A 12724-nucleotide genomic window follows, 5' to 3' on the forward strand; every position below is an offset into this window, starting at 1 on the left:
GGGGTTCTGTTGTTGCCCACTTGCACGGTGTACATACATGTCCTCTAGGTGGGGGGCGGGGGCTGGGGGTGAGGAGGAGAGGGGGTCGCAGCGGTGAGTCCTATGCCTGGCAGAGCTTTTCAGGCAGGCCCTGTCGTGCCTGGGGAGGCGTGTGTGCACACCCACTTGAGTTCACACACACCTTGTGGAACGCAACAGCCCACAGAGCATGTCCTGCTTAGTGCTGGATGGTTGTAGGTGGAGCCAGCTGTAGGTGACCCTTTCTGGACATAGACTACTGGAGTTCATGAAGGGTTTGGGCTCTCCAGGACCCTGAGGGACGGGCATGTCCATCAGCCCATCCTCCTGCCTCAACAGACTAAGGAGGTGGGGTGTGTGGGGGCCTTTCCAGTCCTGGGCGAAACAAGGTGGCTGGTCACCTCGTTGCTAACTACCTGGTATGACAGTTGGAAACTGCTCCCGCAGCCCCCCCTTCTTGGGTTTCAAGAGACGTGACCCGTCCCCTGGGAGAACTGACCACACAAGCCTCCTCAGGCCCAAGGCAGGCCTCTCTCACTGGGGGGCTCGGAAGAGCTGGTCCCTGTCACCGAGAGAGACCCTCAGCACACATGGAACACGTCCTGCCAACTCACCAGGCCGCGGTGGAGCCAGGAGCGGGGCCCGGCCCCAGATTTGGGGGAGCCCCCGGTCTAGAGCTGTTTTGCCTGAGTCACTTGGACTCACCAGATGAACACAGCCTCCCCGCCAGGCCCCAGCTATAATCCTTCCATTAATTTACTATTGGATGGAAAATTACTCCTCACCCAGGAATTTAAGTTTTCATCTTAGTTTAAGTTAGATTCTTAAAGCAATTACCAAGGCATCTGGTGATGACGTCACCGTGGCGGCCGGGCCCTGGAGGGGAGAAGGGCAGTCCTGAGGCTGCACAGACCCCTGGTCCCCGAGGGGAGCACCCAGAGAACGGGGGGCCCCAAACACCTGTCCTGGGCCCTGGGAGGGAAGCAGAGGGTACACTGTCGTCTCTGATATTTGCTGTTGGTGGAAAAAACTCCTTTCTAGCACCACCTGCCCCGTGAACTTACTGGTGACAGTTGTTGAAAAGCCTCGGCAGCTGGTGCCGCGGGAGCATTTTCTATTTTTAATTGTTTGATCAGAATATTAACTCATCTAGGCCCATTCCCAAGACACGCTTCCCAGCCAAAGGGTTTCCCCATTTCCCAGACCTTCCTCTCCTTCTCTCTCTCTTGTCAGAAGTCGACTTTGAAATGAGTGATTGGCGACACAGACCTCCGTGAGGGCGCAAAGGAGCAGTGCACTGGAGAGAAAGAGGGAGCCCCCCCCATCCTCTGGGTGAGGGGCCCCCGTGCGGACCTCTGCTCTCTCCTCTCTGACCGCTGAGGGACAGGCTAGCTCAAGGACCCAAAGCCACTGCCCCTTCGACCTGACCCCCACTTTCCTGGTGAGACTCACCACGTCCTCCCCCTGCTGTGCTGCCCCACTGAACCAGTCTGCTCACTTGACAACTTTGAGGGCCAAGCAGAGGTGCCGGGGACACTCAGGAAGCCCCCAGAGAAGGGGTACAGGGAGGGAGGCACGTGCGCCTTGGCTCAGACGGTCTGGCAAGGGGCTGACTTTCCTGTGAGCTACCATTTCCGAGGGAACAGGCAGGCAGCGTCTCTGTGGAGCCCCCAGAGAACCTGCCAGCGGCTCCTTTAGCCCAGCCCACCAGCGAGAAAGTCACACAACCCAGCCCCAGATAAGTGTCACTCAAGCTGGAGACGGACCACACTGCTGGGAAGAGACTGCCGGGAACAAACCCAACCCCTTGACGCCCTCGCCTCATCCTAGGAAGGCTTCCCACCCAGCACAGGGGCCACCTGGCCTCCTCTCCCCCTTCATGTCTCTGTCCCCAACTCCCCCCCGCCCCCCCCTCCCAGCCATGCTCTTCCCTCTCAAGGTCACAGGGCTGTCCACACCAGGAATATTTACTCACCAGACTGGCCCTGTTAGCAACACTCACCACAAATATGCTTTCTGATAAAGTTGGCAGAAAAAGTTCTAGAGCTGAAAACAATGTCAGAAAGCACCCCCACCCCCACCAAGTGAGAGTGAGGAGCGGCCTGCACGCGCGTCACCCGGGCAGCAGGCAGGCGTCGGGGGGGGGAGGCTGCTGTCACTCTTGCTCTCACTTTCCTCCTTCCTGTTTTACTTCCCAACATATAGCCTGTTGCCAGGGGTGCAAGGGCTGGGGATGGTCCTAAGCTAGTAGTATTAAGTCTTGGACCCCAGAGGGCACAGCCCAGAAGTGGGGGCGTGGGGACAGGTCCTCTGCCAGCTCCGGCCAGGCACTCTCTCACTCTCTCGTTCTCTCTCTCTCTCTCTCTCTCTCTCTCTCTCTCTCTCTCTCGGTGGCCTCTGGAGGACAGGCCTGGCGGCCTCCCCGGGCTGTCTCACCTCACTGAGCCCCCTCCCCACTGCCTGCCCTCCCTCTGCGCGCATGGGCTTTAATGTTTTTATTACCTGTTTGACTCGCTGCCTTATTGCTTCTCCCCTTAATGGGGCCGTAACCGTGGAAACGAGGAATAAACGGCCACCAGAAAATGAGATGATTAAACAGGTCACCCTGGCAAAACAAACTCAGCCAAGGAACCTCTGGGGGTGGGGGAGGTAGGCTTCCTCCCCCCCCCCCCCCCACACACACGGCCAGAAGGCTTGGACCAGATCCAGGACCAGCGACCCTATCCCTAGAATTGGGGCATGGACAGTGGGGCGCCCCCTGCTGGGCAGTAGGGTACCTGCCCAGTCCTTCCCCAAGGTTCCCTAGTCCCCCAGGAAAGCCCTGATCTGGAAGGAGCTGAAAATCACAGCCAAGGAGAAGTGCACGAAGTTTCAGAAGTCTTTCCCTGCTGGCTTCCTGGATGCCTCTCGTCTTCTCACTGTGTCAGAGTCCCAGGCCCCAGTGCATGTCCTATTCCCAACCAGCATATTCCCTTCCTGGGTCCCCTTAGTTCATGGAGAACGCCCTGCAGAAAAGGCCGACACAGGCCCAGGCTCAATTCGGGAAGGTTTCCTCTAGGAATCCCTGGTCTTTGGAGTCACAGAAATTGTCTGTTCCCCTCCTCCATCCCTTTTCCCCAAAGCCAGGCAGGGCCCTCTGCCAAGAAAGGGCCCTTTGGCCCTGAGGAAGGGGTCTCAGCAGCCAAGAGCCCATGGTGCTCACTGAGACTATGGGGCCGGGAGGGCCCTCAGGGGGCAGCCCGTGGGAAGGGTTAAGAACAGACTCCACAGCCTGTTCTGGAGTAGCCAAAACGCCACGCCAGGGGGGCTCTGCCCTGGCATTATGGGGCGCATCCTCTCTCTGGAACTGGGTCTACTAAACCGGAGGGGTCCCGGGACTGGAAGCAGGACCTACAGAGGATGGACAGGCTGCAGTGAAGTCTGCTTGGGGGGAGATGGAGATGGACGAGGATGTAGGGAGAGTCCCAGGCCACCCACTGGGCACTGCCTCCTGCCTCCCACAGGCCAAGTCTGACCTCACACCCTGATCCTCCCAGTCCTGAGCCATGGTCATGCTTAGTAGACAATTCAGGGCCCCCATCCAACCATCCAATGTCTATCTTGATCTTTACGCCCCTTGCCCCTTCATGCCCTCCCGAATCCCAGCCCCACTCCTTCCTGTAAATCAGGCTATAGAAAGCCCTCCGAGGAGCTAAAACCCAGCCCCCGAGGGGACTGGCCAAAGCTTCCTGTCTGCCTCCTCCCGCCCCCACTAAGAAGTGGGCAGGCCCTTGGCGAAGAGGCATATCAATCAATCAATTCCACCAGCACTAAGAGTGGGAAGGCGCTAGACCAACCCGGCACCCAGCACTGCGAGGAGATGTCCATACAGGGCCAACTCGCACGGCCACCATGATGCGCTGCAGTAGCTGGAGAAAGCAGGGTCCTGGCCTTGGCCTCCTGGGGCCGGAGTGCAGACGTCCGAGTGCCGCCCTGACACACCAATGTCACGGGCATGACCAGATCCTCAGTGGAGCAGGTCCCCAGCCGGCCTCGTATCTCTGTCCAGGGCCAACTAGGTGTGAGGCTGTACAGAGCAGGGGACGAGGAAGGCAGGCAGGAGGGCCTGGCTCTGGGGAACTGGGGCGCCCGGGCAGTAAGAACAGAAAACTGCGGTTGCACAATGGGAAGCAAGAGCTATGCTCTCAGGGCGGGGGAGGAGTACAGGACGAGAGAGAGAGAGAGAGAGAGAGAGAGAGAGGGAAAGAAGCAGCTGGGTGAAGTCTAGAAGGTGTGGGTGGTTCAGGGAACATCGCCTGCTGATCTCCATCATCCCCAACAACTCCCTGCCTTTAGCAAGTTCAAAGGCCACTCCTTCACAAAGCTCCCTGGGTTCTCTGCCTCTGCGCTCCGCTGCCCTGTGTGACACACCTGTCTCCCCCCACCACACAGGCCCCCCACACCTGGGAAGGACCTGGCGGCCTTTATTTCTTAGCTCCTACAGAGGGTGGTCCCAAATGCTTACTGAACTGTAGACCTCACTGTGCGAACGCCCCCCCCCCCCCCATGAAATGTCCCGAGGAGGGGTTGTGAAGATGCTTCCCTGCAGGCGGGCAGCGAGAGGGGCGGGTGTCAGACCACCCAGTTGCCACCCTTCACAATCAAGCCCAGCGAAGCAGGCTCAGCGCTCTCCTCTGCACACTGGGGCCCTCCACCTCCCTAGCCCCTTCCTCCTCCTGCTGTACCCAGGCCCAGCTACCCCAGAGCAGCTGCTGCTTGCCTTGGGGACCCACAGGCTGTAATTACTACAGAGCAACTTCCTTCCCCCTGAAGATGAGGAGAAGGAAAAGGAGGAGGAGGAGGAGGGAGGGGAGGAGGGGGGAGGAGCCACAGCCAGGGTGGTCAGCGCAGGGCGGTTGGTCAGCATTGAAGAGGAAGCCTTGGGGCTAGGGGGTGGAGGGTAGGGTGAGAGAAATAGCCGGAACCTTCTAAGAATGGCAGGCCAACCAGAGGAGGCTGGTTGAGGACGCAAGCGCATCCCTAGCCCCGCATGGTCTAGGAAGAGAAGTCAGGGTCCAGGCGCCTTCCTGGGCTCCACCCAATCCCCTGCCCGGGGACTTGATCCAGGAGCCCTGCCCGGGGCTTTCACGAGGAGGTGCTGCTGCCGTGACTCAACCCTCCAAAGGTGCCTCCGTTTATTTTATTTTTCCATCATAAAAACCCAAGCTGCAACTCAGCCAGATTTTCTGGCCATGGGGGATGGGGGAGCACGGGAGTGACAGTGAGGCCTGCGGAGAGGTCGAGCACTGGCCCCAGTGCCCTTCTCGGAGAGCAGAGTTAACGGGTTTCCCTGGCTGGTCCCTATAGGGAGACAGGGCCTGGGGCGGGCCCCCCAGAGATCCTTTCAGTCTGGCCCTCGTAGCCCTGCCTCTGCCTCCTGGAGGAGGGAGGTAGCTACGTCAGGCCTTTCATCTTCAGGTTCGCTCTGACGTCTTAGAACGAGTTCCAGGGTTGGTTCAAGGGGCCACTTCACAGTCCAGAGCTGCCTGTCTCAAATGCTTTCTCCCAAAGGGAAGGTCCAAAAGGATATGCTTCTCACCTCAGCCACTCAACCCCTCCCACAAGACCGCCCCATTGGATCCTCCTGGTAAAATCAAGTTGGGAATCACAGAGCCAGAGATCTCAAAAGGTCACCTGATGCTCAAGTCCCTCCAGCTATCACAGCCAGCCTCTGTGGTGAATGGTACCAGGAAACGCGCTGCTTCCGAGAGAGCCCATTCTGTCCTCGGCTCTGACTGCTCCTTCTTGCCAAGATGGCACCAAAGCACCTACCCCCTGCAACAGACTGGCAAAACCGGTGCCCAACCTGACTGCAGGGATCGGCCCCAGCTCAGACTGGTTGAGTGGGTGTACCTGGCCAAGTAAAGGCTTGAGGAAGGAAACCGAGGGCAGCCTGCTCTGCCCCAAATGCGCCCTGGAATCTCTTCCTCCAGACCCAACACAAGAACCTTCCCCATCCCCAGGACTCACAGGGCCTGAGGTGGAACCAGAGCCAGCAACGTTCCTAGAAGCCTCCACTCCTGGCTAGGTGCTGCCTTGAGCAGGAGGCTCACAGAAATCCGAGAGTCTGTGGTGGGCTGACACTCAGGGTGGTGGTGGAGGGGGGGGGGCGCTGAGCAGGGCACGCAGACGCTGGGCGGGAAACCCCGAGCTCTCGGCCCCCTGGGATCAGACACCACCCAGAAGAAGTCATCTGCAGCCTTTCTTCTACCTTGAGACTGTGTGCCCTTGCAGCACATGGCTACTAGGAAATTCCACTCCAAGAACCAGGAGGCTGAGCCAGCCCGGCTTAGCCCCCTTGACCCCATCCTTCCTGGCCTCCTCAAGAGCTAAGGCCAGGGCCAGGACACAAGGGGGAAGCTGTGTGCGGTGCAAGGGGGACTCGGCCTGGAGTCCCGGCAGAGCCCCATCCAGGGAAAAGGCAGCAGGCCTGGCTCAGCAAGCGACACCCATTCCTCCCACTGACTCACCTGGATAACAACACAGCTGTAGCCCGGCCGTGGTGCCCAGGGGGCAGTGCAGCCCCTGAGCCGCTCCCACTGCAGCCCCTAGCCATCCCTTTGAACTTGCCTATTGGGCCCTTTACCTGTCAGAGCCTACCCTGGATCCTCTGATGGACAGCTCTAACCCTGAACAGCTCCTCCCCTTCTTCTCAAGTTCTCCCTAGGGAGAGTAGGCCAATTATAACCAGATCCCAGAAAATCAAGGGCAAGCTCCTCTTCAAAGCTCTACTGCGGTTTCGCAGACACTTTCACCGGGCCTCCCGTTTTGTCCAGGGCCTAGGAACCAGCCTAGTGGGGCCTAATCCTGGGGAGCTTCCCAACTGCAGGAAGGATTTACCTGTGTCTGAAAGCTTCCTCCTGCCTCCCTTCCCCCTCCCCCAGGGAAATCACTCTAAAAGGGCCTAATGGAACTCTGTCCTCCTCTCTTCCTCTCTCCTCCCACCCTCCCTCTCTTTTTCTTTCCTTTTTTTTTTTTTATTAGCATTTGTGGAATTTATTCCCAAACTCTCCTAATCTTCCGTACACAACCATTTGATTTGCATAACCCAACCCCCTCTCATAAAAACTGGCTGCTAGTTTAATTAAAAAATGTAAATTTGCTGTCATCTCGGGGCCTGGTGAATTAGGACGACATCGGCATTTTTTATTGCTAAAGACGTCCAGATTGATCCAGCCCTTGGCTGAACTGTGGTGGGGGAAAAGGGATCGACACGGTCCCTCAGGGTCTTGAGATCCTGCTGTCCCCTCTTTACAAACCTTGATTCTCCCACTAGTGAATTACTTATAGCTGGAGTGCTCCAGGACCTAGACCCGTCCGAGGCTGGAGGCGAGGTCAACCCACAGTCCAATGCTTATTGGGTCCCGGGTGCCAGAAGCCTTTTGGGTACTGTGCTTGAGAGGCCCTGGGTGGTGGTGGCCCATAATCCCACAAAAGAAGAGAGTCCCCTCACCGCACCAGCAATGAGCCCTGGCCATAAATGTGCACCCTGACCCTAGCTGTGCCCAGGATACATTCCAGAGGTGGAGGGACAGTGACCATGGAGTTAGCCAGAGATGGCTCAAAGGGGATCTCAGACTTTCCACCTGCTTCCTTCTTCTTCTTCTTCTTTTTTTTTTTTTTTTGTAAAGAGGAAAAAAAGTATTTTTCTTCTGAAGTTCTGAGATTAAGTGAAACTTCCAAGTTCAAAGAAAAGGCTGAGATGGTATCACCAGATGACTCCTCCAAGAAATAGTCAGAACTTTGACCCCCTGGACCTCTCCTCACTGAGTGGCCAGAGTCCAGGCCTGGGTCCTGCTGAGAGTGCCCCGCTCCAGCTATGAGAGGGGCCGGCTGATCTCAGGGCCCTTCCAGCTTCCAGGAAAAGTTTCCGGAGCCGTGCCATGGAGTGCTGGAAGAAGTGAGTCTCCCTAAGGGCCAAGAGAGATGCTAAGAGAGGTTCTGCCACTCGCAAACCCAGGAGGCTCTCTCCCTAGTTGGGGCCACCCTGCAGAAGGGCTCTGGAGTCATGGCCCCACAGCAGACTGGGAGGGACTGGTTGGTGGTGTAAAGCAGAAGGATGGACGCCAGCTCCAGTTGGCACCCAGGTTAGAAGAAGAAATACCAAGAAGGCCCCGCCTTCCAGCTGAGTAATGCTTGGGTCTCATGTGCCCGCCTACAAGCAGAGGCTGCCTGCCCCAGGTAGGGGGCGGTGCCCATCCCTAAGGTCTGCTTCTTATAGGGATGGGTGGGGGCCCCATTTCCGAAGAAAGGGGGTGGGGCCTGAGAGGAAGGTGATGAGAGACCTGATTAGAGGTGGGGGCTGGCTGCTTCTCTGTGGGAGTGGAGGGAAGGGAGGGGTAGGGAAGGGCAGGGTGGCAGCAGAGGCCTTAGAAACCTTCACCACTTTGCCCAGCAGGGGGTGTCACACCCTTCCTGGGCACAAAGGTCCCTCAGGACCTCCACATCAGATACACCAAGATCACACCTGGCTAGACATAGTTTTAACACTGTAAAGGACACATACTACCGCCCCCCCCAGGGCCACCGGCACATATCCCCTTCCCAAAGTCAGCCACCACGTCACCCACCCTCCGGCCCCCAAGTGCTGCACTTCTGTCCTCTGCCCAATCCCCTTTGACCTAAGTAAGGTCAAATGTCAGCTCATGGGTACCAAGGGACAATGCTATGAACTTGGGCCCATTATAAACAACTCTAATAGCCACCGATACCACTTATCCTTCTATATATGAAACAAAAAGGTTCAGAGATCAATCTCAATGAATTATCAGCCTGTTTATTATTGACTTCTTTCAAAAACATTTAGAAAGAAGTCAGCTGCTTTTGTCAGCCTAGGATCTGAGGGTCCTGGTCAAAATCTGGTTTCAAAACAGAGAGCCTAGGGAAAGCCTGAGCATCTATGATAAAACTTCACTCTGGACTTCAGCTGGAATCCCAGATGGAAGAGAAGAGAAATATCAAATAATACTAGATTAAAACCAATAAAACACCCAAATCTCTGGATAAACTCGGCCCCAGGCCAGCACCATGCTATCCGGAACCCTATCCTAGATGCGATACTAGGTCCCCCAAAACCCAGATGTCCAAATTTAGTAGTTTGTTTGGTCTACCCCTCCCAGGGGTGGGGGCTAAAAAGGGGGGATGGGAGAGAGTCCTGGGCCCAACACTTTGAACTGATAACAGCCGCCTCATCCCACGGATTCTCAGGTGAAAAATACTCATTAGCCATAATAAGCAGCTTGATCATCCGACACAGCCTTGTCCCAAATAAATTAAATTCCTTTACCTTGAGACAGTCGCCCCGAAACCAGACTAACCACCTTTCCCAACAGGACGCTGCTTTCAAAAACTAAACCACCCCCCACTAAAAAAATAAAAACACACACCCCACAGCCAGACACACAGAGATCTTTGCAGGGGGGGGGAAACACAGAAAATACACGGAGCCATTCAAAAAACATGGAAAACAAAAACCCCCACAAAAAACCCCTAAATCCTCTCTCCGGGTGCCCCCCCAGCTCCCTCCCCTCCTCGTTCTTTCATAATGACAAGCATCAAATTAGTCATAGTCACTAAGCAAGTAACAAATAATAATAATATCATCCGAAGCCTCGCAATCTAGAAACCAGGGCGAGAAGCGCGGCGACACTAGACCCTGTCCTGGCCAGCCCCCGCCCCCTGCCCCCAGCCCAGCTGCTACCTCATTGGGCTAAAAATAATAACTTCCGTAAAAGAACCGAAAGAAAAGTGAAAGAGCCGCCCCTGGTTCCCACCGGCCGGTACCTGTACCAAGATCCATTCTCCTCTCTTTGGTCCCAAACTCTTCGAAGATCGCCGAAAAAAGAAGAGGGAAGAAAAAAAAAATCTGTTTAGTCTCTCGGAGTTCTCCCCACTCCACACCCCCTCGCTCCCCTCCGCTCGCCGCGCCCCCCATCGAGGGGCGGACAAGTCCCCGGGGCTGGGGGGAAAATGCGAAGGGGGCCCCCGGAGGGAGAGCGAAACTTTCCCTCCCTCCCCTCTCGCTCTCACGCTTCGGCATGGCACACGCAGAGCAGCTTCGCTCTGCTCTTGAGTTTATTAAACTAAAAGAGAAACTATTTATAGACGCGGCACGGGTCGGGGGGTCCGGCCGGCCAGCGAAGCCGAGGGGCGCGCCCGCCCTCCCGGCCTGGCTCCCGCCGCCCCCGCCCCGCGCGGGGGTCGGAGCCCCGCGGCGCGCCCCCGGCCCTCCCCCGCCCCACTCGGGTACTCACCATAGTCGGAGAGTCGAAAGCCGAATTCACTTAAATAATCAACTTTCATAATACTTAATTAATGCCTAATTGCAACTGATTACTCCCCGAATAACAAGTTGTTTTAAAGCCCTGATGTCATTGCTCCTGACGGTAACACTCAGGGTAACAGTTTGGCAGGAGGGAGCGGGCGGGCGGGAGCGGCCGGGGGCGCTGCCAGGCGCCGAGGTGATTGGCAGGGAGGCCGCGGCACCGCCTCTTCGGGGCCCGGTCCGCGCCGCCCCGGCAGGTGAAAGAGCATAGCTCAGCCCGCGCGCGCGCTCGCGCTCGCGCACCCGCCCGCCTGCCGGGATGCCCGAGTGAATGGGCTCGCGCTCGCCCGCCCCGCGCCCGCTTTCCGCGCGCCCGCGCCCTGCGCTCGCTGCCTCGCACGCGCCGGCTCCCTCTGGTGCGCGCGGAGCCTCCGCGCACCGGCTTGGTGGCCACCCTTATTGGTTCAGTGATTCTTCAGACCTCAGACTTCGGGAGGAGGGAGGCGGGACTCGGCGGGGACACGGCGGGAGGGGGTTCACGGGAGGGGGCTCGGCGGACGGTGCTCGCGCCCCCGCGCCAACTCAGGCCGGACGCCAGCGGGCGCGCGCTCGCACGCTCCCCTCTGCGCTCGGGCTCGGCGAGCGCGACCCGACGGAGGCGGCGCGCGGACTCGCTCCCAGGCGCGGGGCGGCCCGCGGCTCGCGCCACGCGCGGCCGCGCAAACTTTTCCGCGCGGGCGGGAGCAGTGTGAGCGCCGCGGGGTCCAGCTGCTGCGCCGCGCGTCCTCGTGCTCCTCTTCGCGCGCCCCGCGGACTCGGGGTGCCGTGGGTTTGGTTTCCCCCTCGGACCCGAACATCACGTTGGTGGTACTGCTTTTGTAGTTGGAAGAAGCAAAGACTCCGGGACGGTGGGACTGGGTGTGGCGGCCAACATGCGCGTCGGCCAGCCTCGGGCGGCTCCGCACACTGCTCAGGCTCTCTCCAGACTCCAGGAGTGCGGGGACCCCCGGGCTTCCACCGCTTCGGTTGGGCTTTACTTTTAAAATGGGCACTGGCTCTCTCCGCATCCGGGCCGAACCGGGCTGCTGCACAGCCGTCTTCTTGGGCCTCTCTCCTCCCCCTGCCATGAAGTTCAGCCCCCAGCTCTGCAGCTGGGACTCCAGGGGCCAGTACCTCCTTCCCCTCTCTCCCAGCCAGGGCAGAAGCTTTTCTCTCTTCTCAGGGCGCTTGGGTTCCTTCCCGTCCTGTTGCCTCGGCCGCTCTGCCCCAAGAAGGGCCCTGGCAGCGAGGGCACAGGCACCCCTCAACCAAGGAGCCAGCGTCCTACCACCTGTGCCTCTGTCCACTCTTTGCCCCTCCTCTTTTTGTCTCCGAGAGAGTACATTGGTGGGGTCTCTGGCATGGCCCCCCAAATCCCTGCTGTAGCCAGAGAAGTTGAGATTCTTTACATTTTAGTCACCCAAGTTACTCATTGGGCCTGGGGCTCTCAAAGAAGGAGGCAGCGAGGCAAGCAGGCGTGTGGGCAGTTGTGCTAGTGAAGTGCCTGGACCTCACTGTCACCAGCTCTCCCTCTGTCCCTTCTGCGTCTACCCTGCTGTCTTCCTTCCCTCTCCTGTTTCAGGGGAGGCCACAGTGCCTTCAGTAAGGGGAGGAGAACAGGACCCCGGCTCTCTCTGGTCTTTGGATCGCATTCAGCAAGATGGCACTGGCCTATTTTTGCAATATTTCTAATTTGCAAAGCAAGGAGCCCAGGGAGGCCTTGGGGCAAAGAAGTCAGGGAGTTAACAATCTACTCTTTCTCCTACTTTCCCTTATTTTTCTTTTCTTGGATTGCTCTTTCGTTTCAAATGGCCTCACAAGGAGGTTAGCATCCCTCACCTACTTCATTGTCCTCCTTGATGACTTCTTGGCATTCCCGGTTGTTGTCACACAACCCTCCACCCTTCAGGCCTGCCCCATCCCTATGTAGGAACAGTTGGTGGAGGCCCAGAAGCTTTACCGAGTGTCCCCTGGTTCTAACACTCTGAATGAGGGAGCAGAGCTCCTTAAACAAACCAAGCCACATGCTACCAAGAGGATCGTGTAACCGCTGACACAGGGCAGCCAAGCAGAGAGGACCGTGAGCTCCCCATGCAGGATCTCAGACAGGGTCTCTGTGTCCAGGACTCCTGGGGTCCACACATGCCTCTTGACTGTTCCTACACATGACTTCCCAAACTTTGGGTTGTAACAAAGGTCAATCCCAAACTCCAATCCTGAGTGTCTGTTTCCCCATCTGGGCGACTAGAATGCAGAAGGAAGCCTGAAGACCTAGAGGCAAAAGAAGGGCAATTTCTGGGTGCATTTGAAGGAGTCTGCACGTATGGGGAGCTCCCTGTATATGTGACCCACAAGGCCTGCTGG

The 12724-nt window shown here is 57.8% G+C and overlaps 1 protein-coding gene across 9 annotated transcripts in view; it reads right to left on the reverse strand.

The window, feature by feature from the left end:
• Positions 1 to 12724, reverse strand: part of CASZ1 (castor zinc finger 1) — a 150602-nt gene that overhangs the window by 46198 nt on the left and 91680 nt on the right. For 6 of the 9 annotated variants that reach the window (XM_066375046.1, XM_066375047.1, XM_066375048.1 and 3 more), the window contains one exon: positions 9841 to 9879. In XM_066375046.1, the coding sequence (XP_066231143.1) occupies positions 9841 to 9856 (16 nt within the window). In that variant the 5' untranslated portion in view covers positions 9857 to 9879. Of the gene's footprint in view, positions 1 to 9840; positions 9880 to 10310; positions 10447 to 12724 lie in introns of those variants that run through there. The other 3 variants (XM_066375045.1, XM_066375053.1, XM_066375044.1) reach the window with 1 other exon arrangement.

This window comes from Saccopteryx leptura, chromosome 3, assembly GCF_036850995.1.
Source record: "Saccopteryx leptura isolate mSacLep1 chromosome 3, mSacLep1_pri_phased_curated, whole genome shotgun sequence".
In the NCBI taxonomy this organism is placed as follows: domain Eukaryota; kingdom Metazoa; phylum Chordata; class Mammalia; order Chiroptera; family Emballonuridae; genus Saccopteryx; species Saccopteryx leptura.